Genomic DNA, 27,394 nt, shown 5'->3' on the forward strand with positions numbered 1-27,394 from the left:
CACATGACTCATCACTCTATTCTCAGTTTGGCCCCATCACACTCTGCCTTTGCCCTCATGGAAGCCCATGCCCTCAGCTTTCATAACAGCAGGTTGCTCTCTGTAATGTAGGTGGGCCTCATCCAATCAGTTGAAGGCCTGAGTAGAACAGAAGGGTGATTCTGCCCTGAGTAAGAGAGAATTCTCCAGCTGGACGGTCTTCAAATTGAGACATTGGCTCTACAGATTTTTGGACTTGCCAGATTCCATAGTCACACGAGCCACTTTTTTATAATAAATCTCTTTCCAGTATGTGCTACTGGTTCTGTTTTTCTAGAGAACCCTGACTAATATACTCACCCAAAAGAAACCTTGTACTATTAGCGTCATTTTCTAGCCCTCCTCCTCCCAGCCCTAAGCAACCACTGTATCTTTGCCTGTTCTAGATATTTTGTATAAATGGAACCATACAACATGTGGTCTTCTGTGACTGGCTTCTTTTACCTGCATTAAGGTTTCTCCAAGTGACAGCATGTATCTGCGCTCGGTTTCTTTTTATTGTCAGATAATATTCCATTGTATGGATATATCACTTTTTAGTTACTCACTCATCAGGAGAAGGTACATTTGGGTTGTTCCCACCTGTTGGCTATTATGAATTGGGCTGCCATAAACATTTGTTGACAAGCTTTTGGATGGGTGCGTGCTTTTATGTCTTTTGGGTATACGTTTGGAGTGGAGGAGTGGAATGGCCCAGACAGAGGTAACTCCTAGTTTAACATTTTTGAAGAACTGTCCAACTGTTTGCCAAAGTGTCTTGACCATTTCCCCAGCAACATATGAGAGTTCCAATTTCTCCACCTTCTTGTCAACCCTTGTTGTCTGTCTTTTTTATCACAGCCATTGGGGTGGGTGTGAGGTGGTACCTCACTGAGATTTTGGTTTGCATTTCCCTCACAGCCAGTGGTGCTGAGGGTCTTTTCATGTACTTAGTGACTACTTGCATATGTCCTTTGGAGAAATACCTATTCAGATCCTCTCCCCATTTAAAAATTGGGTTATTTACCTTTTTCTTATTGAGTCTTAAGAGTTCTTTATATATTCTGGATAGAAATCCCTTACCAGACATATGATTTGCAAATATTTTCTCTGTTCTGAGTTGTCTTCGCTTATTGATGGTATTGTTTGCAGAACAAGAGGGCGCTTCTATTTCCTGGAAGAATTTGGGAAGGATTAGTAGTTCTTTTAAGATGTGATGTACTTCACTAGTGAAGCTATCTGGTCCTAGTCTTTGTGGGAAGGTTTTAAATTACCAATTCAGTCCCTTTTCTTAGTGCAGGTCTAGTCAGATTTCCTATTTCTCCTTGAGTCCATTTCGGTGATTAGTGTGCTTGTCCATGTTGTCTAGGTTACCTGAGTTATTGGCATACAGGCGTTCGTCGTGTCCCCTTACAACCCTTTTCATTCTGAGTGGTCAGTAATGATGGCCTCTTATTCAGGTTTTCGTAATTTGAGTCTTCTCCCAAATTTCAACTTTCCTTGACCAGTCTTGCTAAAGGTTTGTCAGTTTTGTTAACCTTTCCAAAGAATCAACTTTTGGTGGTGTTGATTTTATGTTCTTCTGTTCTCTGTTTCATCTATTTCTGCTCTTTGTTACTTCCTTCCTTCTGCTTGTTTTGGGTTTTGTTTGCTTTGCTTTTTCTAGCTTCTGAAGGTGAAGTTTAGGTTACTGATTTGAGATGTCTCTTCTTCTAAACATAGGCATTTACAGCTCTAAGTTTTTCTGTGCCTGACATCCCTTACGTTGCCATATGTTGTGTTTTCATTTTCATTTATCTCGAGGCATTTTCTAATTTCCCCAGTGCTTTCTTTGACCATTGGGTATTTAGCAGTGTTGCTTAATCTTTACATTTGTGTTCATGCCTCAAATTTCCTTTCCTTCCTGATGGATTGACCTTTTTTCATAATGAAATGTCCCTCTTTGTCTCTAGTAACACTTTGTTTGCTTTAATGTCCATTTCGTCAGATAGTAGTCTAGCCATTCCAGCTCTCTTATGGTTGTTTGCTTTCCTGGCATATCTTTTTCCATTTTGTTACTTTCCACCTATTTGTATCTTTAAATTAAAGTCTACCTTTTTGTAGAAAGCATAATTTTTAATCCAACCAGACAATCTGTCTTTTGATGAAGTTGTTTAATCCATTCACATTCACTATGATTGAGGATGTGGCTAGATGCACATCTGCCATGCTGGTTTTTGCTCTCTGTATGTCTCATACCATTTTTGTTCCTCTCTTCCTCCTTTACTGCCTGCTTTTGAATTAAGTGGATATTTTCTAGTGTAACATTTTAATTCCTTTAATGGTTTCTTAAATATATTTTAAAATTAATTCCTTAAGGAGTGCTCTCTAAGCCTTAGCAATAAACTTGTTAACCTACCAGAATCTCCTTCAGATTCACATTGGCTTAGTTTCAGTGAAATACAGAAACTTTACTCCATAAAACTCCATTCCCTCCACCCTTTTCTGTATTATTATTGCTATACATATTATATCTACATTACAAAAACAATATTTATAATTATTGCTTTATGTAACATGCCTTTTAAAGAAGCTGAGAGAAGAAGAGGACATGTAACTATAACTTTTGTTATAATGACTTCTTCTTTATTCTTTTGGCTCATTTCATCCCTTCCTTTGGATTTCAGTTACCATCTGCTGTCATTTCCCTGCTTCAATGTAACTTAGCTCCACCTGCCTCCTTTGGGCTTTTATCATTAGTTATAGGACCAACAATACACATTACATGCCTATTGTTTTCTGCAGTTGTTTTAAACCAGTCAAGAAAGGAAAGGAGATGTATGTAGTTACAGTTTTTATCATTTCTTACATAATTTCCTTAATGGGGCTCTTTGATGTCGCTGCTCATATTTTCCCCCTTGTTTTTATCTTTTAGCCCAGCTTCGGGACAGGGGTGTATGTGCCTCGGTTCTGCATAAGTAACTTACTGGTCAAAAGTGATCCTTCAGCCCTCTCCACCAGTTAGATTTTTACCCTTTCCTGTTGGATGCATGTCTGTCTAGCTTGTAGGTTGCTGTCACACTTCGGGGAATTTGCATTTTTTGGCTTCACATTCCGCCAGGGACTGGCACTCGGAGTTCCCTCTCTGATCACTCCTGAGAGGGCTCCGCCTTGGACATGCAGAGTCTTCCAGGCTCCCTGGAACAAGTGTGAGTTTAGTTACAAGCCTGGCTTCCTGGCAGCAGCCCCTGGGTTGGAGTAGCTTACTGCTCAGTCAGTATTTGCTCAGAGGTTGTGTTTGAGCCCTTGTGCCCCACGATGGTGGTCTGTGTGTGGCTTTGAATTTTTCCCCATGTCCTGCCCCAACTACTCCTGAGGGGTACAGCCTAAGCACCCCCAGAATCGACGGTGATCCCAGAAGGACCCTCTGGCTCCTTCCCTGGGTGCTGGGCTGTCCTCCTTGCCTGTGGAGCTACCAGCCCCCTCTAATGCTCCCCAGCATCGCCACCGCTGTGACAGCGCCCTTAGGCATGCGGTTCCCTGGGCTCTGTTGCAAAGAAGGTCAGGCTCCTCAAGCAGAGCCGTGGAGATCTTCATCTTTATGGCCCTCCTTTCCCCCTAAAACCCCTGTGCCCCTGCACTGGAACTGAGGGCGGGGACCCTCTTTTTCTGGGAGTGACACCCCTGCTCTACAAGTGGGCACTGAGGGAGGGAGTTGTGCAGCCCCTGGTCTTCTTGGCTTGCCTGTCCCGGGGTGGGACCCCCGCCCTAAGCTGGCCTGTCCCACCTGTGGCGATGGAAGGGAGGCCCTCGCCCGGAGGAGAGCTTGTGCAGTAAGGGGCTGGGCAGGGTAAGAAATGACAGCAGCCTGTCTCTCCTAAGGTGAAACTGGAGCCTCAGAGTTGAGGGGAGAATCTCCATCTTGAGCACACCTGCCCAGAGCAGTCACCCGGGTATCAGAGCGTGGAGCCTGGGGGAGCGGGGGGAGGTCATGGCTCAGAGGTCACAGACCCTCGCTGAGCTTTTATTTAGTAGGCTTTCTTGAATGACTATTTCTCCATTTGCTGTATGTCCTCAGGACAGTTTCCAGGGATATTTAAATGATTGTGACAGTTTTTTTTTTTAAACAATTTTCCTCACTTTGTTTTGCTGGGGAGAATTTCCACTGAGCTCTTCAGCTCATCTGCCATCTTGACATGCTTTTTGGAGCAGGAGAGAAAAGAGTGTGTCACTGGGTGGCCGGCATTACATCCACCCCCCGACGCTCACGGGGCACGTGGCCTGTACCCGGCTTAATTTCATGCCATGATTTCTCAAGGACTGAAATGACTGTAAAACGAATCCAAGCAATTTGTTCTGTTCAGCGTGTACCAAATTGGTTAGCGAGATTTCGCTTTGATTTCTGATGAGTGAAACATGTGAGTTCACTTTTCCAGTCTGGCTTCAGTAAAATATTCAGAGAAAAAGTGTTTTAAGGCCTTCCTAAAACACATTAACATTTTCACAAATGGAATTTTCCAATATTTCAGGATTATATTTATATGAAAAGTCTGGCTGCACTGAAACATTTGAGAAAGCAGAACTTATTTAAACTTCAAGAAATACTAATTTTCTAGTAATACAATTATTCTTTTGTAATCTTCCAATGGTTTTCTAGCAGAAATTTTAAAACTGAGGGAGGTATCTTTAAAAGATTATGTGGCGGGGGCAGGGATCCTCCAGGCTTATGGGGAAGTTGCCTCGTCTCCATGGGTGGCATCAGACTGGGTCCCAGCATTGTGTCACCTGGATGCTCACGTACCGTTCTCCTAAGTTTTGCCATATAGTCACCCTTTGTTCTGTGTACCACCTGTGCTTAATATTTCTCTCTGTAATACATTTGAAGTATTTCTTTCTAAATGCATTCATTTTTTAAAAAGTTTTATCACTGGTGTGAATAACCAACTTGTAAATATGATGAAGACAAAAGCTTAAACATTGTAGTTAGATACTGTCAAAGACTCAAGACTTGAGACTAGCTCTCTTGGTTAAAAAAAGAAAAAAAAAGAATTATGCACGTTAACAGAGTTACATTAGATGTATTTGATGACCAGGAAGAGGCACTATCCTATGTCCTGTACACATAAAGTCTCATTCACTATTCATCACAATTGTATAAGTGGACAGTTTTCTCCATTTTACACATGAGGAAACTGAGGCACAGGGTAACTGGACGGCAGAGCCAGGATGCAGCCCTGCCTGCTACCAACAGAAAAGGCCTCGGGAGATGTGATTCTGCAAGTGCCCTGGGTCTCACTGGCGGAAGACAGCCTGCACTTTGGAAACACTGGTCTCAGAGGACGTCCACAGATGGCTCTGGGGAAAGGCTTCCTTCCACTTGGCACAGTCTGCTGCCCTTCCGGACACTCACGATCTGCGTTAGCATGTGGACCGTTCTCAGTCCTGCAGTGGAAATCTGTTTACGCTTTATCTACCGCAGCTTTCTTACTCACTTGTTCTCATGCCGCCACAGAGGCGTGCTCCTTAGCGCCACAGGAGATGTGAATGGCTCAGGGAGCAGTTTGGGGAATACAGAGTTCACCTCAGTGTTCAGAATGAAATTCATTTCACTCTAAATTATTTGCATAAAGATGAAGATATTTCTTACTTGGCGCTGAAAGATTCAGTTAGGGTTTCTGATACCAGGTGAATGTCCTCATGCTGTCAAACCCAGATAACGTCAGAGGGTCACGTGCGGCCCCGCTCAGTGCAGCCGCGCACATCCCACCCCCTCGTGTCCTTCCTCATTCCCGGGACCCCAGGTCCCGGTCACAGGCAAGGGAAACCCTGGGTTTTTGAATCCACTGCTCATGGGACACTGTGTATTGATAGCAAACCAGGAATCTCCTTCAAAAAGCTCACAGTTAAATGGGAAAAACACCGCCTTGGGAGGGGATGAGGTATGTATGTGGTGAATGAGGCATTTCTAATTGTCACCAGGAGCACCTGCTTGTCTGTGACCTGCTCGGCAAACTTACAGAGCTCTGAGTTTCTTGGTTAAGAAAAACGAGGCCCAGAGTGATGATTTACGCTCCTCGTGTTCTCTCCAGCAGGTGGGTCACTGGTGGCACTGAATCCGGCCTCTGCCTTACTGGACTCAGCTGTCAGGCGAGCCCACCATCGGGGCACACCCCTCGGCTCCCAGCTCGTGAACGGAAATTCTGATCACGTGGTTTCAGCGTTTCCACTGACAGAGGTACAGCTGGTTTGGGGCACCCCTGGCTGCTCCTACCTTCTCAGCGTTCTCACAAGGGGGCCCCTCCTGCCATGTGCCTGCACTGCCTCAGGGCAGGGCTTGTCCAAACCCAGTCCTTCCCCAGAGGATGTTGCTTTTCCAAGCAGCAGCCACATGCTTTGTGTTTCCTTATATTCCCAAATATAGAAAGAATGAGGAAGAGGGAAAGAGAAGAAGGGAAGGAGAGAGGAGAAAGAGAAGGGTTGAGATGGGGAGAGAGAAGGGAAGGAGAAAGATAGGGAGAGAAAGTAAGAGAAGGATGGAGAGACAGTGAGAAGGAGGGAGGGAAGGAGAGAGACATAGAGAGGGCAAGGAGAGAAGGAGGGAGGGATGGAGAGAAGGAGATAAAGAGGGATACAGTGAGAAGGGGAGAGAGAAAGAGACGGTGAGAGGGAAAGAGAGAGGAAAAGGAGAAGGGAAAGGTAGAGAAATGAAGAGGAGGAAGGAGAGAGAGGAGGAGAGAGAGAATGAGAGAAAGATGGTGAGAAGGAGAGCCAGAAATACGAAGAGGAGGTAGAAGAAAGGAAGGAGAGAGAGAAGGAGGTAGGGAAGAAGAGGAGAAAAGGCGAGAGAGGAGGGAGAGAGGAGGAGAGAAACAGGAAGAGAAGGACAGATAGAGATGGAGAGAGGAAAGGACAGAGAGAAGGAGGGAGAGGAGAGACACAGGTGAAAAGGAGGGAGAGAAGTAGAGGAGAGAGAGGAGAAAGGAAGGAGAGAAAAGGGAAGGAGAAAGATAGGAGGGAGAGAAAGAGAAGGACAGAGGGAAGGAGAGAAAGAGGGATAGATGGTGGGAGAGAAGGAGACAGGAGAGAAAGATAGAAAAGGAGGGAGAGAGGAGAAAGGAGAGAAATAAGGACAAAGAGAAGGATAGCAAGGTGGTGAGAGAGAAGGAGAGAGAAAGAAGAGAGGAGAGAGAGAAAGAGACAAGGCGGGAGAGAGAGGACAGAGAGATGGAGGGGAGGGGAGGGAAGGAGAGACAGAAGAAGAGGGATAGAGAGAAGGAGATAAAGAGAAACAGCAAGAAGGGGAGAGAAAGAGGAAGAGAGAGAAAAGGAAGGAGAGACAGGAAAAGGAGGAGGGAAAGGTGGGAAAAGGAGAGAAGGAGACGGAAACAGCGAGAAGAGGAGAAAAGGAGGGAGAGGTGGAAAGACTAGAGAGGAGAGAAAGAAAGGAGAAGGAGAGAGAGGAAGAGATAGAAGGGAAGGAGGGAGAGAGATGGAAAGAGGGAGGGAGAGGAGGAGAGAGAACGAATAGGAAATGAAGGAAAGAAAGAGGACAGAGAGAGAGATGGAGAGGAGAGAGGAAAGGAAGGAGGGAGAGAATGAGAGAAGGACAGTGGAGAGCCAGAAAGAGAGACGAAGAGGAGAGGAGGTAGAAAGAAGGGAAGGAGAGGATAAGGACGGAGAGAAGGAGTGAGAGACAGAAGAGAGAAGGAGGCAGGGGAGAAGAGGAGAAAAGGAGAAAAAGAAGGAGGGAGAGGTGGAAAGAGAGGAGAGAGAGAAGAGGTGGAGAGAGAGAAGGAGGGAGAGAAAGAGAAGGACAGAGATGGAGAGGAGGAGAGAGAAAGAGACGGAGTGGAGAGAGAAGGAGGGAGAGATGGTAGGAGAGAGGAGAGGCGGGGAGAGACAGGAGGACAGAGATGAAGAGAGAGATGGGGAGGAGAATTAGAAAGGAGAGAGAGAAGGAGAAAAGGAGAGAGAGATGGAGGGAGGGAGAGGAGAGATGAAGGGAGAGATGTGAGAGGAGGAGGTAGAAGAATGGAAGGAGAGAAGAGAGAGATAAGGACAAAGAGAAGGACAGAGATGGTGGGAGAGAAAGAGACAAAGAAAAGAAATGAGAAGGAAGGAGAGAGAATGAGAGGAGGGAGTGAAGGACGGAGAGAATGAGAGAAAAGGAAGGAGAGATGGAAAAGAGGAAGAGAAGGACGGAAGGAGAGGAGAGAGAGATGGAGAGAAAGAGGGAGGGTGAGAAAGAGACAGAGGAAGAGAGGAGAGGAGGGAGAGATGGAAAGGAGACGGAAACAGCGAGAAGAAAGAAAAGGAGGGAGAGAGGAGAAAGAGAAGGAGGGAGAGATGGAGAGAGGAGGAGAAAGGATGGAGAGATGAAGGGAGAGAGGAGAGAGTGAGAGAAGGAGAGAGACAGAGAAGGGGAGAAAAGGAGGGAGAGATGGAAAGAAGACTGGAGAGGAGGAGGTAGAAGAAGGGAAGGAGAGAGAAATAGGAGAGAGGAGGGAGATGGAGAGAATAGGGAATGAGGGAAAGGGAGAAGGAGAAAGACATGGAGAGAGGGAGGGAGAGACAGAAAGAAGGAAGGAGACAGAAGTAGAGAGAAATAGAGGAGGGAAGGAGAGAGAGAAGGAGAGCCAGAAAGAGATAAAGAGGAGAGGAGGTAGTAAGAAGGGGAGGAGAGGATATGGATGGAGAAGGAGTGAGAGACAGAGGGAAGAAGAGAGAGATGGAAAGGAGAGGAGGAGGAGACAGAGAAGGAGGTTAGGGAAGAAGAGGAGAAAAGGAGAGAGGAGAGAGAGAAGTAGAGAAGGAGAGAGAAAAGGAGAGAGGAGGATGGAGAGGTGGAAAGAGAAAAAGAGGAGGACAGATGGGAGAGGAGAGAGAAAAGGAAGGAGAGACGGAGAGGAGGAGATAAAAGAAGTGAAGGAGAGAGGAGAGGCAGAGAGAAAGAGACAGTGGTGAGAGAGGAAGAGGGAGAAGAATGGAAGGAGAGAGAAGGAGAGAATTAGAAATGAGAGAGATGGAGGGAGGGAGAGATGGTGAGAGAGGAGAGAGGACGAGGTAGAGAGAAGAAGGAAAGGAGAGAGATGAATGGAAGGAGACAAAAGAAAGGAGAGAGATAAGGACAGAGAAGGATAGAGAGATGGTGGGAGAGAAGGAAAGGAGGAGGGAGAGACCGAAAGAGATAAAAAATGAGAGAAGGAAGGAGGGAGTGAAGGATGGAGAGGAGGGAGAGAAGGAGAGAGAGAAAGAGGGAGGGAAGGAGAGGAGAAAGGAGAGAAGGAGAAAGAGACAGATGGTGGGAGAGATGGAAGAGGGACAGGAGGGAGAGATGGAAGAGAGACAGGAGGGAGAGATGGAGAGACAGGAGGGAGAGATGGAGAGAAGGAGGGAAGGAGAGAGAGGAGAGGCGGGAATGAAGGAGGGAGAGAGAAGGAGAGGGAAAAGGAAGAAAAGGAGAGAGAGTGAGAAGCGACGGAGAAAAGAGAGAGAGACGGATAGAAGGAAGGATAGGAGAAAGAGAAGGAAGGAGAGGAGGGAGAGATAAGGAGAGACAGAAGGAGCAAGGGAATGACCAAGCGAAGGAGAGAAAGAGAAGGAGGGAGAGGAGAGAAGGAAAGAAAGGAAGAATGAAAGTCGGGAAGGAAGGAAAGAGGGCGCGGGAGGAATGGGGGGAAACTAACCCGGGAGCTGGAAGCCTCTCACGCGGTGCGGGCGGAGCGGTGCGGGCGGAGCGGAGGGCGGCTCCTGGGGCCTGCAGCGCAGCCCGGGGCAGGGAGGCCGGGAGAGGGGAAGGCAGGCTCGCCTTGCGTTCCTAAGCTCTGCCAGGCACGCGCAGATCACTGAAAAAAAGGTTCTGATTTAAGACACAATAAATATTCAAGAGTCGAATCTCCAGCCTGAAAACAGAGGCAGAGTTTGAAACGGAGACTCTGGTTTTCTTCCTGGGGCCTCAAGCCCCAGACAGTGCTGTCACCACGTACACCTCTCATGGCTCAAAACTTAAATAAATATTTTGAACTAAAAATACGATACTGTGATACCTTAACTGATAAAATTGAAACAAACAAACCAAAAAACCAGACAGAAATAACTAAACTCTGGCAATATAATTGTTTAACCATTTCTTTGTATTTTTATTACACCTTTTTGAATTTTTTTTTTTAATTTCTGCCCGGTCACGACAATTAAATAGGAAACCACAATTACAATTCACAAACTGTGGCATGAAAAAGAACACACACCCTACAGGAATTACACCAAACCCTTTCCTTTTTATTCATTCAGTCCAATGCACAAGCGTCAGATACGAGCACTGTCGTTTTTTTTTCTTGGAAGGGGGAAAAACATTTATTCTGGCAGCATTTTTACAATTCCAGGAAGTGGTTTTGATACCACACATTGCAGGAATAGAAACCATAACAAACTTGGAGGGCGTCTGCTTGCGAGGCAGGGGACGACTTTGTTGGAAAAGGTTCCCCTTGTGCTGAGTGAATTGCCTGTCAGCCTCCCTGGCTGAGTCCTCCCAGGTGTTGAAAGAGAACATGGAATTTCCTGCATGGATGAAGACAGTTCCTACAGAGCAGAGTGTTTCTCTATCTCCCACCATCCCCTCCTCCTGAGGCAAGTTCTCAAGCTTTTCTGGAGCTGCTTGTGGTCACATGACCCTCTATCATGATGACCTTCTTGCTAAAATACATGTGACACCAAGATTTCCTCTCACACTGCTTCTCTAGGGTTCAGATGACAGCAGAAAACATCACTTGTCAGAAAATAGCAGATATTAAGAATGTGGGCATCTATGTTCATAATAGCAAACACTTTGCTGGATGTGTCACCCAAAGGAGCTTTTTTCCCCCCATTAATACGGTCCCCTGGGGAGTTAGCCTGAAGTCACACACTTAACAGTCTTTTCAAAAGACTGGTCAAAGCCAGTTAATTTGACAGTTTAGGAACCGTCCAGTGCCAATCAAAACTTTTATGCCCCCCAAAGCAATTCAATGTTACCATTTAGTTCACACACACACACACACACCCCCACGCGCACATGCACACGCGCAGGAGAACTGTGACAAAGGGATGAACCAGGTGAATCTCGTGACTGCTTAAAAGAAAATGAAATCCCAATTCAAGGTGTCGTATTCGATTTCAAGTATTAAAAAGTACAGAACTAGTCTGATCCCATTTGATTTTAGGAGTGTAAGAGTCCAGTCGTGTTTACCTGGAGGTTCTGGAGTTAACGAGGTTCACTCCTGGGGCACAAAATAATCTACAAAAATCAATTCATGGTTTTCCCCACTGTGGCCACTTGCCGCTTTGTTATTTCTTTTAAAAAATATGTGGAGACTCCACATACTGCGCCATTCTAAGAGTCAATACTTGATAAAGGAAGTCAAAGAATAATACCAGCGGACTCACTTTTCTTGCTCCACACGAGTGAGAAGCAGTTTTACACATTTTCAGTCAACACGGGAGGAGGCAGACAGATGTAAACAGAACCCTTCACATTCTTAAAAGAATGTGTTACTGTTGTAGCAGAGGCTGTCTGGGCTGGATGAGAAGTAGGAGAGGGAGCAGTTTGGTTGGTTGGCTTTTTAAGTTTCACCTTGTGGAGATTTTAAACCAGGCTTTCAGTAGGCCCCGGCAGCAGCCCGGCTACCGGGAGCCGTGCGCCCAGGCGGGCAGCCCCCGGGCTGAGGGCCGGGCAGCCCGGGGGGGGGGGGGGGGGCGGTTTCGAGCGCCCTGCTAAACTGCACAGGCTGTTCTGGGGGGAAAGGACTTGTTAGCAGAGCTCTTCACACACTTCACAACAGACTCCTGATTATCATAAGCTATTGCAAGACTCCGCTTTTCCATGGATTCATGGAGCCCTTCGTCCCCGTCCCCTGACGAATCCTAACATCAGGCCCCTGTCAGCCTCTCAGCCAGGGACAACTCAGTCATCACAAAGCCTGAAGGAAGGAGGACTCTGCCCAGCACTAGTCATATGTGGGCAAAGGACAGGACTAACCCTATTGCCCTGTCTAGCGGTTTGCAGGCAGGGACCTTTATTTAAAAGGAGGGGAGGGGACCTGAAATGCATGACTTACCGATAGTGTCAACCTCTATGAACTAACACTTAATCCGTGGGCAGAGAGAGAAATATCTTTTTTTTTTTTTAATCTGCAAAGGATTAAAGAATAAAGAATAAACAAAAAGATCCTAGGCTAAAATAAGAAAGCCCCATCTTGGCACAGTTCTCGTCAGAATATTGCACCCAGTGTCAGCTAACGCTAGAAGCTTCAAACTGTATAAATTTAAATGTATTTGCATATTATAAAAATAAAGATAAACATATACATATTTTACACTAGTTATGGAACGGCAATGAATGGTCAGTCAATCCCTCTTTCACATTTAACAGAACTGAAATCTGAGTGCTCTAAATACTGCCACCTTTCCTGGAACTATGGCTTATATGTGCATGGAAAACAAAATCCCTGAGAAGCCATTTGACTTTTTTTTTTCCTTTTCTTCAAGTAGCGCTCTCCTTGGAGGATCACAGTTCTGAGGTTCAGGTTGTAAAATATTTGCTCCATATTCTCTCCCATCCTCCCCTCCTCCCCTCCCCGCCTCACCTACAAGCCAGGTGTGCCTCCTCCCCGGAAAGCACCCTGCACACGTACGCACGCAAGGTCCTGGAACATGCCCGGGAGGACGCAGGGTGTGCCGGGCACGAAAGATGGTCCAGCTTGAGTCCCGATGAGGCTCTAATCTCCACGGAAATTCCACAGCCATAAAAGTCACTGGTTTCTGTGCTTTTCACCAGCATTCTTCCTACATGGGTAGGTGAGAAGAAAGCACAGAAATGACCAAAGGAAAATAGGAGATGATACTCTTCAATTATAAGAACAGCATATGGTCATATAAATCTTTTTGGCAGAGATTTTCATGTCTACTTCTAGAGCTTCTTATACAATGGTAAACGTCAGACAACTAACATTCCTACAAAGGAAGGAGGCTTTTTACTAGACACCTCGTCAAACATTTCTGTTTGTGACATGAAGTTCAGGCATAAAGAGGGAAATAGACTAAGTAGGCTGTAACTGCCTATTCCGTTGTAATTCCACAGTGCAACTAGATTTCTGATTAAGAGCCCCAAGCTCTAAACACAACACTGTTTTCCTTTCAAGAAACACACATGGACACACACAGACACACACTAATCGTCAACGAGTAGGAACATACACTAGCAACTGAGAATGGGTGTCTATCTGGACTAAAAAGCATTTTACTTTAGAAGGCAGTCAAATAAAATGGAGTTGGGTGAATATAAAATGATGAAACTGCTGTATCTTCAGCTAACTAAACAAAAGTGGCCTTCAACTCAGACAAAATGGTTAGACGAAAACACGTCACATGCCCCCACCCTGTCCTTCAGCTTTTCTGTAACGACATGCAACATGTGATGTTTTTAAAAGTGTTTGGCAACATTTAATAAAGACATGAAGGGCTTGTGACCCACTTCCCCACCCTTCACACCACATCTCTCTTAAGGCTGCTTGCTTTTAAGGAAACTGGCAATTTAGTGTCTACCTAAGACATCAATCACTTCAGTCCACAGAAGAGTCAGCCGAGCATAATGCGAATACCATCACCCAGAACAGGCACCTTCCTTTTACTAAGCACTTACTACACGCTGGGAGCTGCACCAAATCCTTAACCCACAGCACCCCGTAGGTGCGCTCCGCCTTGCTGTGCATTCACCAAGAAAGCAGCTAATGTTCCAATAGGTTAAATAGTTTCTCCAAAGGTACACACCAGTGAGCGCAGGGCCAGGCCTTTAAAGAGGGTTATTTGACTCCAAAGTATGCTTGACAGCTCAAAGCAAGGCTGGAATAGCTGGGGCCCTGGGGAGAGAGTCGCATTTCTGTGGCCCTCAGCCATGCAGACTGAAGATCTATTAATGTAGTAAACTTCCCAGTAGAGAAAGGTTTGAAAACTGCCTCACAGTCTAGTAACAATATAATAACTCTAAGTGGGAAGAGGACGGCAATGTGAAAACACTCGTCCCAACCAAGCAGTGAACTCTGGCCGTGCGGGCTCTGGCTTCATGGCGGAGAGGTGCTGTGTAAATGTTTTTCTTGCTGAATCTAACAAACCTTGGGAAACACAGACAGTTGTGTCTGGCTGTCTGCTCCCCAAAGCCACTCTTTAGACTGAGAACCACAAGGGTACGTAATCTCGGGCACCCAGGGAATTGTCCAGAGTTCAAGGGAGAAAAAGGAAAACCGGCTTGAACGTTTTTCCACATTGATGTCATTTTTTCTCATTCGGGCTCTTGGGGAAAGAGAAGAACTATCCAATCACCAACCCTCCCCACCTCTCACTGCTTCTCTGTCTTAGTAAACTCGCCCTCTGCTACTTCCTGGAATTTTCCCCAATTCTTCTGGTAAAGTTCTTTCTTTCTTTCTTTCTTTCTTTTTTTTTAAGTGGAGATGCTGGGGATTGATCTCAGGACCTCGTGTATGCTAAGCATGCGCTCCACAAGTGAACTGTGCCCCTCCCCACCAAAGTTCTTTCTTCTCTGTGCCATATACCTGTCGCCACAGGTATCACATTTTAATAGGAATTAGACACTCACAGGTTTGTCTGGTTTTGCCTTTGATTCCCTTTCTCCCCAAGGAGGCTTGTAGATTCTTAAGAATCTGTTATTTCTGTACCCTCAACCCTTGGCACAATGGCTAAGAGAGCAAATACTCCACAAAGATCCACGGAAGGAATGAGGAATAAGATGTGATGAAAAAGTTACAGGCAAAAAAATAGCCAAGCTACTGTGAGATCATCACTGTAACGGAGGTATATGAGACACATGAAGAAGACATGAAGGGAAGAGTGTCTGATTACATCAGGACTGAGGATAGCTTCTCAGAGGAGGTGACACATGACCCGGGTCTCGGGGATGATGGGCCTTCATCAGGCAGGAGAGCAGGGGTGGCAGCTAGCTGTGGACTGAGAGCAGCCAGAAGTCAGATGAGGCTGGCCCTCCCACAGTAAGGGAGCGTCACAAGTCAGAAGTGGGGTCCAGTCTCACTGGGAAGCCCTGTGGGTCGTGCCCAGGATTTTGAACTTAAGCCCATAACCACCAAGAAGCCAGTCGAGGCTTTTAAATACGGAAAGAAGTGATAACGTCTGACACTGAAAGATCGTACTGGTTTCAAGGACAAAGACTAGCGAGAAGGAGGCCAGTTGGGATCTTGGCAGGACAGATGCACTGACAGGAAAGTGTGGGCTAGAGAGAGTTCAGTGGCCAAATTCACTCATTCAGGACACACTGATAAGAGGGGTACCAGGTCTCAGTGGAAGAGCGAGAGGGAAGCATTGAGTGGACAGACTCCTAACTTGGCAGCTGGTGCAAAGCTGTGCCATCACCGGGGACAGGAGGCCCAGACCATGAAGAGCTCTGTGGGACGAGGGCTGTAACGTGCGCCTGCGCAGTGCACGGGACATCCAAGGGAGGGGCCACGGAGGGCGATGGGAAGAGGCCCGCAGCTGAAGGCAGAGGTCAGCGTGGGTGCTCAGAGCCAGAACCCTCTCAGGTTACGGAACCTGCTCTTCCTTACGTCCAGCAAAAGCATTCAAGGTATTTAGAAGGTCAAGCTGAAAATGAAGCCATACCATGTTGTATTAAGCAGGTCTTGGATTTTCTGTATTCTGATGCTTTGACGTCCGGGGCCTTGCCCACCCTGGAGGGACTGCCCCTCCCAGCATCAGTCGGTTAGTTCCCAGAGACCGTAAACCACTCAAGTGTGAGCATGTGTCTCAAATACAAACCCACGAGTCCCAAGCCCACACCTCCACCCACCTCCTTTATCGGGTTCTCACGCTACAGTCCACCTGCCCTAATCACCCCAGATCCAGGCTCCAGACAACCGTGACTGTCTATGCCCCAGAGCCCGCAGAAGTGCTCCAAAACTGGCCCATCTTCTACCTCCCCCGACCCTGCCTTGCCAGTACCTTCCCGCAGAAACCACAGTCCAGGCTCCTCCCACAGTTCCGCCCTCTCCATCTGCCACCTCACTGGCCCAGGTGCCCCACCGCACAGCACCCCCAAGGCATGGCGTGCCCCTCTTCTAAGAAGCCCTAATAAAGTAGCTCTTGCACAGCAGTCATTTCCAGACATGCTGGCCTTACTACGTCTCTAGTAGTAAGTTCCATTCCTGCACTGTAGGAGTCTGTCCTGGCACCGGGGGCACAGGCACTACAGGACCAAAGGACTGATCCCACTCATCTCCTCTCTCCCAGGAAGGTGGGCTCAGAGACCGAGGTTTACTCAGTCTGCAGGGAGCCTGGTCAGCAGATCTCCGTGTAGCTCACCTTGACCCCGTCATGGTGGTGGAGGGGAAGGTGGGCCAACGTGCTCACTTACCTACTGAGCACACACACTCACCTGCCTTGTGCAGGCACCTCAATTAAGAAGCCAAACAATCTTAGGTGAGTCAGTGAGTGGGTTTTACTCTAACATCTATATTTGCATTTAAAATTTTTTAAATTACCTTTATATCATCCACAGTGTACAGCACTAATATTTCTAGTAGAAATAACAGCACCTGAATTTATTGAGCGCTGCTTACTCTGTGTAAGGAATAATGCTAAGTGCTTTCCTTGCAGAGGTCTCCCTAAATGCACACAGAAAAACCCCGTGACACAGTGCTTCTGAAACCTGCACCTGTCACAGCACTAACAAATCACAGGATTCAAACTCAGGATGCTGACCCCAGAGCCCATCAAACTGCCTTGAGAAAATAAACACTGCTTTTAAAAAGCTATTTGCTGTGTTAATCAACTTGAGCTTTTCCTGATAGATTCTTGCCTAACATTAAAATTTTTTAAATCGCTTATTTTTTCCAAAAAGGATCAAAGGTTACTAATACATGCAGTACAGCAAATCAGGCAAAAGAGTCAAGCAGTTTCTTTACTCTTAATTCCCAAATATATCTTGATTCTGCATAAGTAAAAGATCTGTCATCTTAAAATGCCCTGCTCTATGGAGTCTCTTCATCCCAAACCCATCCTCCCCGTTTTTTCCCCTAAACTCTCCAAGTCCTTGTAAAGCCCTTACCTATTTAAGAAACCCTCTCTGCTTCCCAGAGACTTACCCTTAAAAATTGGTGCTCCTAAAGTCACAGAGTGGGTACAGTAAAAATGATGGCATAAGGGAAAGAAGCACTATCTTTTCCACTTAATTGTCCAAGAAAGTATGGAGATACCTAAGCAGAGAGGGAACAAATTCCAGTGTCAATGTGGCTGATGGGAGACTAAATTATCAAAGAACCACTGTTTGTCCCAGCCTGTGAAAGTAGCAAGGCAATGAACTGTCTTACTCTTACAAAGAACAAAACAAATCAATGCAAATCAATGATACCCCCGACAGGCAACCTCCACATTCAAGCCTCCTTTCCTTCTGAAATATCATCCCATCCCCACGCTTCATGTTTTAAAATTCTGAGATCACTTAAGTCTCCATTGTGATTAAGCCAAATTCATCCATTCCTTTTAAAAAACTTTTTTATCAAGTCCAGACTAACTGATCTTAGTGCAGTTAAACATACTTCGCATATTTATTTGGTGAGATAAAGGCTACCAAATCTTCATCCTACTTTTTACAAAAGGCTTATTTGAACTGGTCTTGAATATCCTTATGTCATAACAAAGTAACTGCCAAAATTCCTGTGCAAAGTAATCACTATGCTTTTGAGAATACTTATAAACAGTAAGAAATTGGAACCTTACTGAGCTGTTGGCTTGAATTGGGAAACTACAGTATATATGCAATAATCCAGGTTTAAAGAGCAGTTTTGAAATGCAGTGTCAGCCTTGTCTTTTATTAGCAGTAGTACTTTCCAGAAAGGAGAAAGCTTTGCCCAACAATTTTCGAACCAGCCCATTTTTTCTAATTCTGTAACAAATGATCTGCCCAGATCAGAATGAGCTTGCTCCTTCAGTTCCACCTCTCCACGGACAGACAGGGTAGCACTACGAGAGAAGTGGCACTCATCAGGAAATAAAAATGACACATTCCCCTTTCCTGCATGTTCAGGACCGGTCCATTAAGAAACCACATGGAAGGCTGTGGGTTGCATTTCAGTATGTTTTAAGGTAAAACATTTGCATTTGCTAACCTGCTGAATTCTGTCTTTAAAATGAAAATCAGTAGGTAAGTTGAGTTAAGCGGCAGTTTCTCAGACAATATGCTTTAATTAGTAAAGGAGGGAAATAAATCTCTTCAGAAATAAGAGAAATATTTTATAAGGTATCTAAAAATGAAAGGCAAACAGCAAGCTGACATTTGCCCAAAGTTCACACTTCCCTTCCAAACTGGAATTTTAAGTGTCTCAATCCAAGAGCAACAGGATGGAATCAAGAACTCACAAATAAAAATTTTTAAATAAATGTAAAAAAATTTATCCTTCTACTTTCTCCTTCCTTTCCCCACTGAAAGTGTATTTTTGTCCTTTCTGACCCCAAATGTCCAAGGGTCAGCGTCCTTTTAACTTTAGACTGAACTGGGCCAGGCACGAATAACTAGTGTTTATACGAATTTCTTTAAAACTCACAAATCTATTTAATACCAACACACCAGGCAACAAAAGCATTCCTGAAAGGAGCACTAAAAATATGTACTGACTGCATGGAACTAGGTGTTCTATTAGGCACAAGTGACTGCAGATGGGCACGGAACTTCTCTCTGGAATGATGGAAATGAAATTTCTAAAATGAGATTGTGGAGACGGTTACACAACTCTGTAAATATGTGAATCGTCACTGGATGGGCAAGCTTTATGGGATAAAGGTAACACCCCAATAAAGGTTTAAAAAATGTATCAGACAATCCATATCCATAAGGAGTTCAGAATTTCAGAGCAACCCAGCAAATCTGCTTCTAGATGAGTTTTCATCTCCTCTCAAAAGCAAATATCCTTGAAAATCAGCCCAGGATTGCCAAAACCTGGAAATGACTCATATTTCTATCCAATAATCAGCAAAGGGGCCAAGAAGCCACTCAAATGCTAGTTTTCTCCCCGGAGGGTGAGGTGCAGAAGGACGGGCATTTCATTCAGTTCATGTAACCTCTTCCCGATGGAATGCTGGTAGAGATCTCACTATCAATCAAGGAGACTATGAGCGTAAGTCAGGTTTGCTCTTTTTTTAAAAAATTGCTACCTACTCTTTTATTCTGTCACTCTCCGTAGGGTATTTAAAATTTTTTAAATTTTTAAAAATGAGAAATAGAAAAACTTGGAATTTATAAGAAAGATCCAATCAAGTAAGTCATCAATGGTTTCTCTTTATAAAGTGCATAGTAGCATCATTATTTTATATGTGGTCAAAGGCAGGCCATTAATGACAAGTCTCTGATTTGACCTAAAAAGGAAAGGAGTAAACTGGTCAAAGCAGAGCGTGAAATGCCTGTTTAAAAACCACTGTACGATCTAGATCAATGACGTAAGAGTAGGATGATGATTCTGGTTTGCCTGGGATGGTTCCAGATGATACCAGTCATCCTGGTATAATTATTAATAGCTCTCGTCCTTGTCACCCTCAATCCTTTCCTGAGTTGGCCAACAAATTACATGTCCAGCTGTAAGGGTGACACTGGGGTGGAAGGGATTGGGTCAATTGGCGCAGCATGGATTAATGTTGCCTTAGTGCTGACAACTGGTTACTGACTAGAGAGAGGCTCTGTAGCCAAAGATGAGGCCCACTGGCCAGGGAGGCCACCCCTGGGGCCACGGAGGGATCTGAGAGAGCAGCATGTCCGGTACATACATGACAATCATCTGAGTCACTCCTCTTTTCTTAAAGACTAGTCCCTGGCCCTGGAAATTCTGATATACATGCCTGGTCAAGAAAGTCTGATCTTGACCATCGACCTGCATTTTAGGGGAAGAGAGAGAAGTAAAAGGCCACTTTCCAGTGACTTGCCTAAGTCAACAGGGGCTGGAGTCGCAAAGCCAGGGCAATAGCTCCAGTCTCCCCATTTCTACTGCCAGCTGAGACCCCAAGTCGAACTCTCAGGCTCAGACCAAAGCTATATTGACCTAATGACCACCTCCTGGGGCCGCTTTCCTCTTTGGTACCCGAATCCCCTACTTCCAATGCATTGCCAGTCGCTTGTAAATTTGAGCTTCCACTGGGCTGCGCTGGGCCTGTTTTCACTTTGTTCTCAAGGATATTCCTTCATTTAGAATTGAGACTTACCCTCTACACCTGCCACCCATTGTGTGAGACCTTTTTTTTTTTTTTTATCCATTTCAAAATAAAACTATTCACAGAGCTAGGTCAAAAGTAGTTCAGTCCCTAAACGTGTTCCCTCCAGAATCTAGATGTCTCAGGCCATGTGGCTCCAATTACCCAAGACTTGAAAGCTGCTTGTTCATTTTAGGTGTGATAAACTGGGGGAGAGGCGCTGACAGCACTTCTGCAGGTTGGGATAAATGTCTCTCTCTGGCAGTACAAGAAGCCCGTGAGAAGACACCGATAAACGCTGGCTTGGCGCCACCGCGGTTTCTTGTGCAAGTGGATATTCTGATTCCTATTTCTATCTATCCCGCCTATTAAATGCCAAGTGGCTACAGCAAAACAAGAGGTTACAGTCTCTCCTGGCTCAGGAAAATCTACACCCGTGGAAAGCGTATGGATCAACTGTTTCCCTCCATTCCAGATCCTACTGTTTCTATAATATCCCTTTTTCCTAACCTTACACACATCTGAAAGAAAAGGACTAGTGTACACCAAGTCAAAGAACTGGTAAAATTCCTGCTGGCTGGTACGTTCAGCACAAGGGAATGTTCTGGTTCATATGAAGTTACTATGTAATCCTCAGAAGCACTTCCAGGTTTCACAATGTCAGAGGGTCATTATTAGCGATGAATTATACTATGTGCATGTTACCTTAAAAAGCATTCTGAATAGAAGAGCATTAGAGAAGAGGTTCCCTCGGGTGTTCAGTGATATTTTCCAGCAAAGATGGATTAGAGTTGCTCTGTCTAATGAGTCACCCGGTTTGGAGAAAAGGAGCAGCTGCTAATGAATGAGAAAGCCTCTGCAGAGAGCATGCCAAAGGCAGGAAAGCTGACACCTGAGGGGCGAAGGCATGAGCTTTATCACACACAGCTCACAGGAATGCAGCCTGATAGCAAGTTTCTCAAGATGTGATGACAGGTCACCATTCTCAAATGTGAACTTCCCAACCTCCCTATAAAAAGCTTAGATATGAAAAAAAAAATATTTGTGGTCAACTAGGAAGAAAAATGGAAGTTTCCTGCAATGCATACTTTGCAGTATAAGCCACCTTGCTGATCTCACCCAGGTAACGAGATCTCCAGGGAGACCTGGGACTGCTACTTTTCAAGATTTGCTCCCAAAAAGGTATTTCATCTCAGTTTAAAAGTGGCCTGTTCAGTTCTTAGCACTACCAATAATAAAAATCAAAACAAAAAAACCCCATACAGATGAGTTTTACCTGTTTATTATCTCAGTTTGAGTTTAATACTAGGCTAACATTGTATGCAAAAGTGAGTTCACGTGTGTACATTCTATGTCTCTAAGTCCACTTTGGGGAAGGTGGGAGCAAACTTCACAGCCTCTGATTATCAGGAACTGATAGAGAATCAAAGATCAACAGGAAAAAAAGATCTACTAGAGATTCTTCTGCCAGCTTTTCTTATTAAGAGGCTCTCACTGTTTTCTGAAGCGATGGCCCACTTAATTCTACAACGACAGAATTAAGACTATCCATCAAAAATAAAACTGCTCTTTTAGGTTGCATCTACCTGCAAATATACTAAAAAACAATGCATCATGCACTTTAAATGAGTAAACTGTATGACATGTAAATAATAATATCTCAAGAAAGCTATTTAAAATGGTCTGACTTTTATCAGCAAAAGTAAAAATAAATTACAAACAAGAAAAAAATGAAAGTTCTCTTAAGCCTTGGTGTTGATGGCAGGTGGGTACCAGGTCTGCCCTAGGGGAGGTTTTCAAGGTTTGGGGAAGGTACTGTCACTCGGCTTTTTGGTATCACAACTGCTGAGGCGGGCTCAGGAGTGCGGGACGGGCGAGCGCATCCGGAACTCACTTGGAACAGGGGCTGATCACAGTCGGTGTGGGTGGGTACACCAAGGCAACATTCACCCGCTCGCTGCCGTTCTTGGGACAAATGATCTCTGCCACTCCTTCCGGTCTGGGCTGACTCAGCAACTCCCCTGCAGGAGGAGAGAAAAATGCATTAGTGAGAGCTGCTTCAAGAAAAGGACCACCTTATTGAGAAGCACAGCACTGGGGGTGGGGGAAGCAGGGAGGAGGGCAGGTGGTGAGGAAGGGAAGGGTCTGCAGTCAGAGAACAGATGTGCACCCAGGGCAGAACCGGCTCTGCTCACTGTCGCTGCCTAAATTCTTGTCTGCATCCCCATGAGGAGCGGTGATGGCAGGAAGGCCACCGTTCCAGACAAAGACAGCCTCTGCCACTCTTCCCTCCACCTTCCTTTCCACAGACAGACTCCAGAGATCTTTATCTAGACGGTGAGGCGAATTGAGCCAGGATCCCTAGAGCCCAGAGAAGCCCAGGCTGCCAAGGAGGTGTTCATAATTAGGATTCAGGGCAGATGGGATTCGTGGCAGCCTTGCAACAAAGCCCTGCATTAACGAGCTGGAAATGCAGCTGACTAGGTGTGTTATCAAGGTGCACAGCCCAGCTTAGCTTCGTGCTGGCAGGAGGATTTCCTGGGTAGGTATGTGTGCAGATTTGAAAGGCCCAACAACAATGCTATCTCATGAGTAATGGGGACTAGTAAAAACAGACAATTAACTTAATGGATTACCCCAACACCCAAAGGAAACCTGTGTACTTTGCATGCCCCGGATCTTTCCAACTAGATCATTAAATCCCTAAGAGCAGTGATAACTCCCATTTCTTAGTTTGCTTCCCACTGTCCCCTTTCCCGGCAGCACCCTGACCTGTCTCTGTTTTTGCAGCTAGCACAGTGCTCTTGCTCAGAGAATTAAAAAGATAGCTTTTGACTGATGATGGTACCTTATTACCCCAATTCCCCTACTTATACCCAGAAAGTAAATAAACCAAACCAAGGACACAAAACATATTTAACTGGGGAAAGATGCTATTGAAAATAAAACATCAACTCTATGGCAGCCATCACTTGGATTACTGATTTGAAATTCTCGGGACTCCAAAGTATATGCAACATGTGTGGATACAAAAAATTCTTTGCCTCAAAATACCGTATTTCTAAACATCTCCCCTTCAGCAGAATTCACATGGATAGAGCATGTGCAAGCCCCAGCACGGAACAGAGAACTTTAAATGTACATCTTATTTCATCTTTACAATGTCCCTGTAAGGTTAATCCTCATTTTGCAAATGAGGAAGCTAATATTTAGGGAGGTTATGTGGTGTTCCCCAAGTCAAGAGTTAGCAAGAGTTATTAGCAAGGGTGACTCGGGATGTGATCCTGGGAACCCATCTCTGGGGCCCTTACCCTTTGCCACCACCCTCTGACACACACCCCGAAAGTGGGGGCTCCTTTCTTACTCCAGAACACATCTTTCCTAGAAGAGCAAGCCAAAAATGCTATCATTAAATAATGAACTAAACATTGGCAAATTTGTACTTTTATGAAAGACAATTATTTCCTGGTTTGAACACTTTTATTGGCTTTGCACAATATCAACTGAATGTAATTTGAAAATTAAAACTGTAATTTAAAACCAAACTACTGTGAACACCAAAATGACTGCAAAAGTTAATTTAGCATCATTAGCTTGTATCATGGATACGTGGGTATCAGAATTATGCTCTAACATCAGTTAGAGAAAGATGTCAAAATATAAAAATGCAAATTAAAAACATAAGCATTAAATGCTATCGAAGTCATAAAATGAAGCAAAGTTAGAGCATGTTACAGCAGACTGAAACTTGGAAGTTATCCAGCCCAAATACCACTTAACGAGTCAGAAACTCTTCGAGTTTAACAGTTTTGCTCCAAGTCCCACAGAGAGCTTTAAACCAACCAACCCACCACATACTACAGGGCTAGAACTGTACCAAAAGAATGCTCTGAACACCCCAGGCTTGGGATGGTCCTGGACTGCCCTCCCTTGCTTCCTCACCTGATATTTTCAACTTCTACTTTCTGTCCCAAGATTACCCCGAAGGCTTTAATACAGACTAGGAATCTCTGGTTTCCCTGAAAATTCCTGGTTAGAATTTCACACACAGGCCTTTGCTCCTTTTGGGTGCAGCTGCCCAAGAGACCAGGATAACAAATGTAGAGGTCAAGCCCCCGCCCTGGGCACCCATCCCTGCACAGCTGGCTTCCTTGCTGGATACACTGTAGGTTTTGGTGAAAAGACCAGTTTCCCAGACAATGTGAAGTAGTGTGCAGTTGACTATAAAGCATTGGTTATCAATTTCTATTAAACCAAGGGCTTTACTGCCCCCCATCTCAGATTCCCAGTATCACACAGGACCAGGGAGCTGGTTTTGTTTGGGTCCTACCCTTAGCAGCGTTGCCAGCCACTGAAATAATATAAAAATTTAAGGCACCAAGAAATTCCATGCATATGAAAAATTCACTTGCTATGGAAGACTGAGCAGAAACAGAACAGCCCGCAGTCTCTAGGATGCCAGCAAGCTACTGCATGGGGCCAGTATTCTGAGGATTTAAGAAATGTGTCTAGTGGCTAGATTAAGAAAGTAAGAAAAGCAGCTTTTTCCTCTCAAAAAAATCTATCCTATCAATAATTCAAAGAGTGACTCATAACATGTGTTAGCTACTAAAATAGAAGTGAATCATCTCAAATTTCCTTAACACAAACTTGATTTTCAAATCAAAGTACAGCTATTCATTGAGCATCTAATTAGGGAGGTCTTACTGTGTGAGGAGCTGCAGCAGAAGCAGGGATACAGGAGCTTAAGGCAGAGCCTCTGAGCAGAGGGTCTCTGCATCCAAGCAAGTCAAGTGCACAAAAAAAGAACTATCGTCCTGCGTGGTGGGTGACCCCAGGAAGTTATGAGATGCTAGAGAATGAATGAGAAAGGCAGACTAACACTGAGCTGCAGGATTGGAAAAGACCTGGAAGTGCCGGGAACACTGACTCAAAAGACCCAGTAACATTCCTTATCAGGATGGAGAACAGTACGCGTGCTCTATTTTACCATCGTGCTGTGGCACACGTCAAGCTGAAGATCAAACTAACCCCAGAAGAAAACCCAATGATCACAGCAGCCGCTAACATTTACTGAGCACTTATTATGCACTAAGTCTATAAATGTATTATCTCACTTAGTCCTCATGCCAACCTGATAAAGTGCGTACAATTATCCTCATTACATAGAAAAGGCTCACGGGTTAAATATCCGCCAATGGTCACAAGGGGGAGGTGGTAGTGCCAGAATTTGAACCCAGGATGACTCCACTCTTAATGACTGTACAATACTGTCCTGGGATGATTAAATTAGATAACACACGAGAAGGAAACATGGGGCATCTAGTAAGTTCTTGACACTATTATTATAGACATAAAGATTTTTTAAAAGCTTACTCTTCCAAATATAAAGAATTCATGTGAATATATGATCAGAACCCAGATTCTCTGGTAAAACAGTATACGAGGATTAGACCATAAATTATCTACATGCAAAACACCTCGCCACACATGTGAAAACTTCAAATGAAAAAAAAAAAAAGATTTATTATACATCTGTCATCACTAGCAAAAGCAAAAAAAGATAAATCCCAAAGTTGGTGGGAGCTATAAAAAAATAAATGTTATATTTACATAAAATATATTACCAATAGGGTAAGGAGAAATACACATGGGACCTGGTATATTTCCATTTTTAGGAACTTGCTTCAAGGAAGTAAGCCTTTCTTTCTGACAAAAATTATACAATGATTGCTCATAGCAACACTGTTTATAAAACAGTGAAAACTTTGGTAACCCCCTCAAATATCCAGCAATGGGGAACTGATTACAAACTACGACACAGTCGAAAGACAGAATTCTCTGTAGTCATTAAAGATTATAAGACTGATATTTCTATGTGGAAGGTAAATCTGAAAGTATGTTTTCATTAGAAATATAAGCTGACAAAGAACAAAGAATTTATAGTGAAATGGGTCATTCAAGATTAAATGGTCCTGAGGTTATTGTTTATTTATTTTTATGCTTAAGTCAATTAAAAAAAAAAAGACTAAGTGTGCCTCACACTAAAGGGAGATGCCAGCTTTAAACGCCCATGCTTTCTCCTCTGTTGGCGATGTTCTATTCATACGCAGTTTTTACACAGTCTTTCTGAAGATGCAGAAATTTGACCTCATTGCATTCACTGAGGCTGTATTAGCCCCCTTCACAGTCTCCCTGTGCCCATTAAAATTATGAAAAACTCTTCTTAATTACTCTGTTTCAAGACTTCTGGCATTAAAATGCTAACAAATTCTTATCAACTGTTTCCTCCCTTGTGTAAGAACAGAACATCAAGTTTTATTACAATTTTTTTTTAAACAGGAGAAAATAAGTGAAATGAGCTCATCTTTTTCTGCTAATCACCAGAATTCACAAACATTGGGTACTTTATGCAAAACACTAAAAATGATCACTCTGATGATGCAACCAAAATATTAAAAGCCCCAAACATGTCTTTTCGGTGAAAACAAAACCCACTTCCTCATCCAGGATCAAGATCAGAGTCATGAACATCCCTCAAAACAACAAAAGTGGTCTGGAAATTAAAACAAGCAATTATATAGGTTCCATTACATAAGGAATTATCTAGATTTCTTCAAGGCCTCTTTCAGCTTGAATATTCTAAAGTTCACACCCCTCCAACCCCCAAAGTCTACTGCTGTCTTTTAGTTAAGTCTGAATGTCGCTGCAAAGATACACAAATGCTTGTTCCCCACATACCCTCTGGGCAAAGGCAGCATCCTTGGAAACCAATGAGCAGGAAGGTTCCCACTCTGCAAGTCCACTGAGTTATCAGATACAGCAAAGATGAGAGAATCGCATGGTCACTTTTATACGGAAGATGAAAGCCAGACAGAGAGAAAAGGACACTTTTATCTGTCTTAAAACAAAATAAAGCCCAGAAAACATATACACAGGAGAAGTAAACAATGTAAACTGGTGCAGCCACTATGGAAAACAAAAAACTGCTTAATAATCGGATATATCCTAAGTTATGAATTCCAAAGGCAGCTGCAAAAACTTACGCCATCAGACACTGTAGACATTGTGAATCTCTTCCACAACTGGGTTTTCATTTCCACCATATAGCCCTGCAGTTCTTCAAACTGTCGGAATTCACTGAGTTCTAAAGCAATTTCACTGT

General features: G+C 44.4%; 1 protein-coding gene and 1 long non-coding RNA gene across 15 annotated transcripts in view; one reads left to right on the plus strand and one right to left on the minus strand.

Annotated features, from left to right (window-relative positions):
* Positions 1-27,394, plus strand: part of LOC105067639 (uncharacterized) — a 116,770-nt gene that overhangs the window by 37,610 nt on the left and 51,766 nt on the right. For 8 of the 9 annotated variants that reach the window (XR_012502442.1, XR_012502444.1, XR_012502438.1 and 5 more), the window contains exon 4: positions 6,087-6,232. This is a non-coding gene — a long non-coding RNA (uncharacterized LOC105067639). The remainder of the gene's footprint in view (positions 1-6,086; positions 6,233-27,394) is intronic. The other variant, XR_012502443.1, reaches the window with a different exon arrangement.
* The window catches only part of MFHAS1 (multifunctional ROCO family signaling regulator 1), a 72,631-nt gene continuing 55,349 nt past the window's right edge, over positions 10,113-27,394 (minus strand). Inside the window, exons 2-4 of one of the 6 annotated variants that reach the window (XR_012502435.1) lie at positions 22,124-22,250; positions 17,139-17,249; positions 10,113-12,816 (exon numbers count right to left, since the gene is read on the minus strand). Coding sequence is in view for 3 of the 6 variants with exons in the window: in XM_074353426.1 (XP_074209527.1) it covers positions 21,067-21,121; positions 22,124-22,250 (182 nt within the window). In the remaining 3 variants the exon portion in view is untranslated. Of the gene's footprint in view, positions 12,817-14,456; positions 15,640-17,137; positions 17,250-18,479; positions 21,122-22,120; positions 22,251-27,394 lie in introns of those variants that run through there. The other 5 variants (XR_012502436.1, XM_010953232.3, XM_074353427.1 and 2 more) reach the window with 5 other exon arrangements.

Source organism: Camelus bactrianus, chromosome 26 (assembly GCF_048773025.1).
Source record: "Camelus bactrianus isolate YW-2024 breed Bactrian camel chromosome 26, ASM4877302v1, whole genome shotgun sequence".
NCBI lineage: Eukaryota > Metazoa > Chordata > Mammalia > Artiodactyla > Camelidae > Camelus > Camelus bactrianus.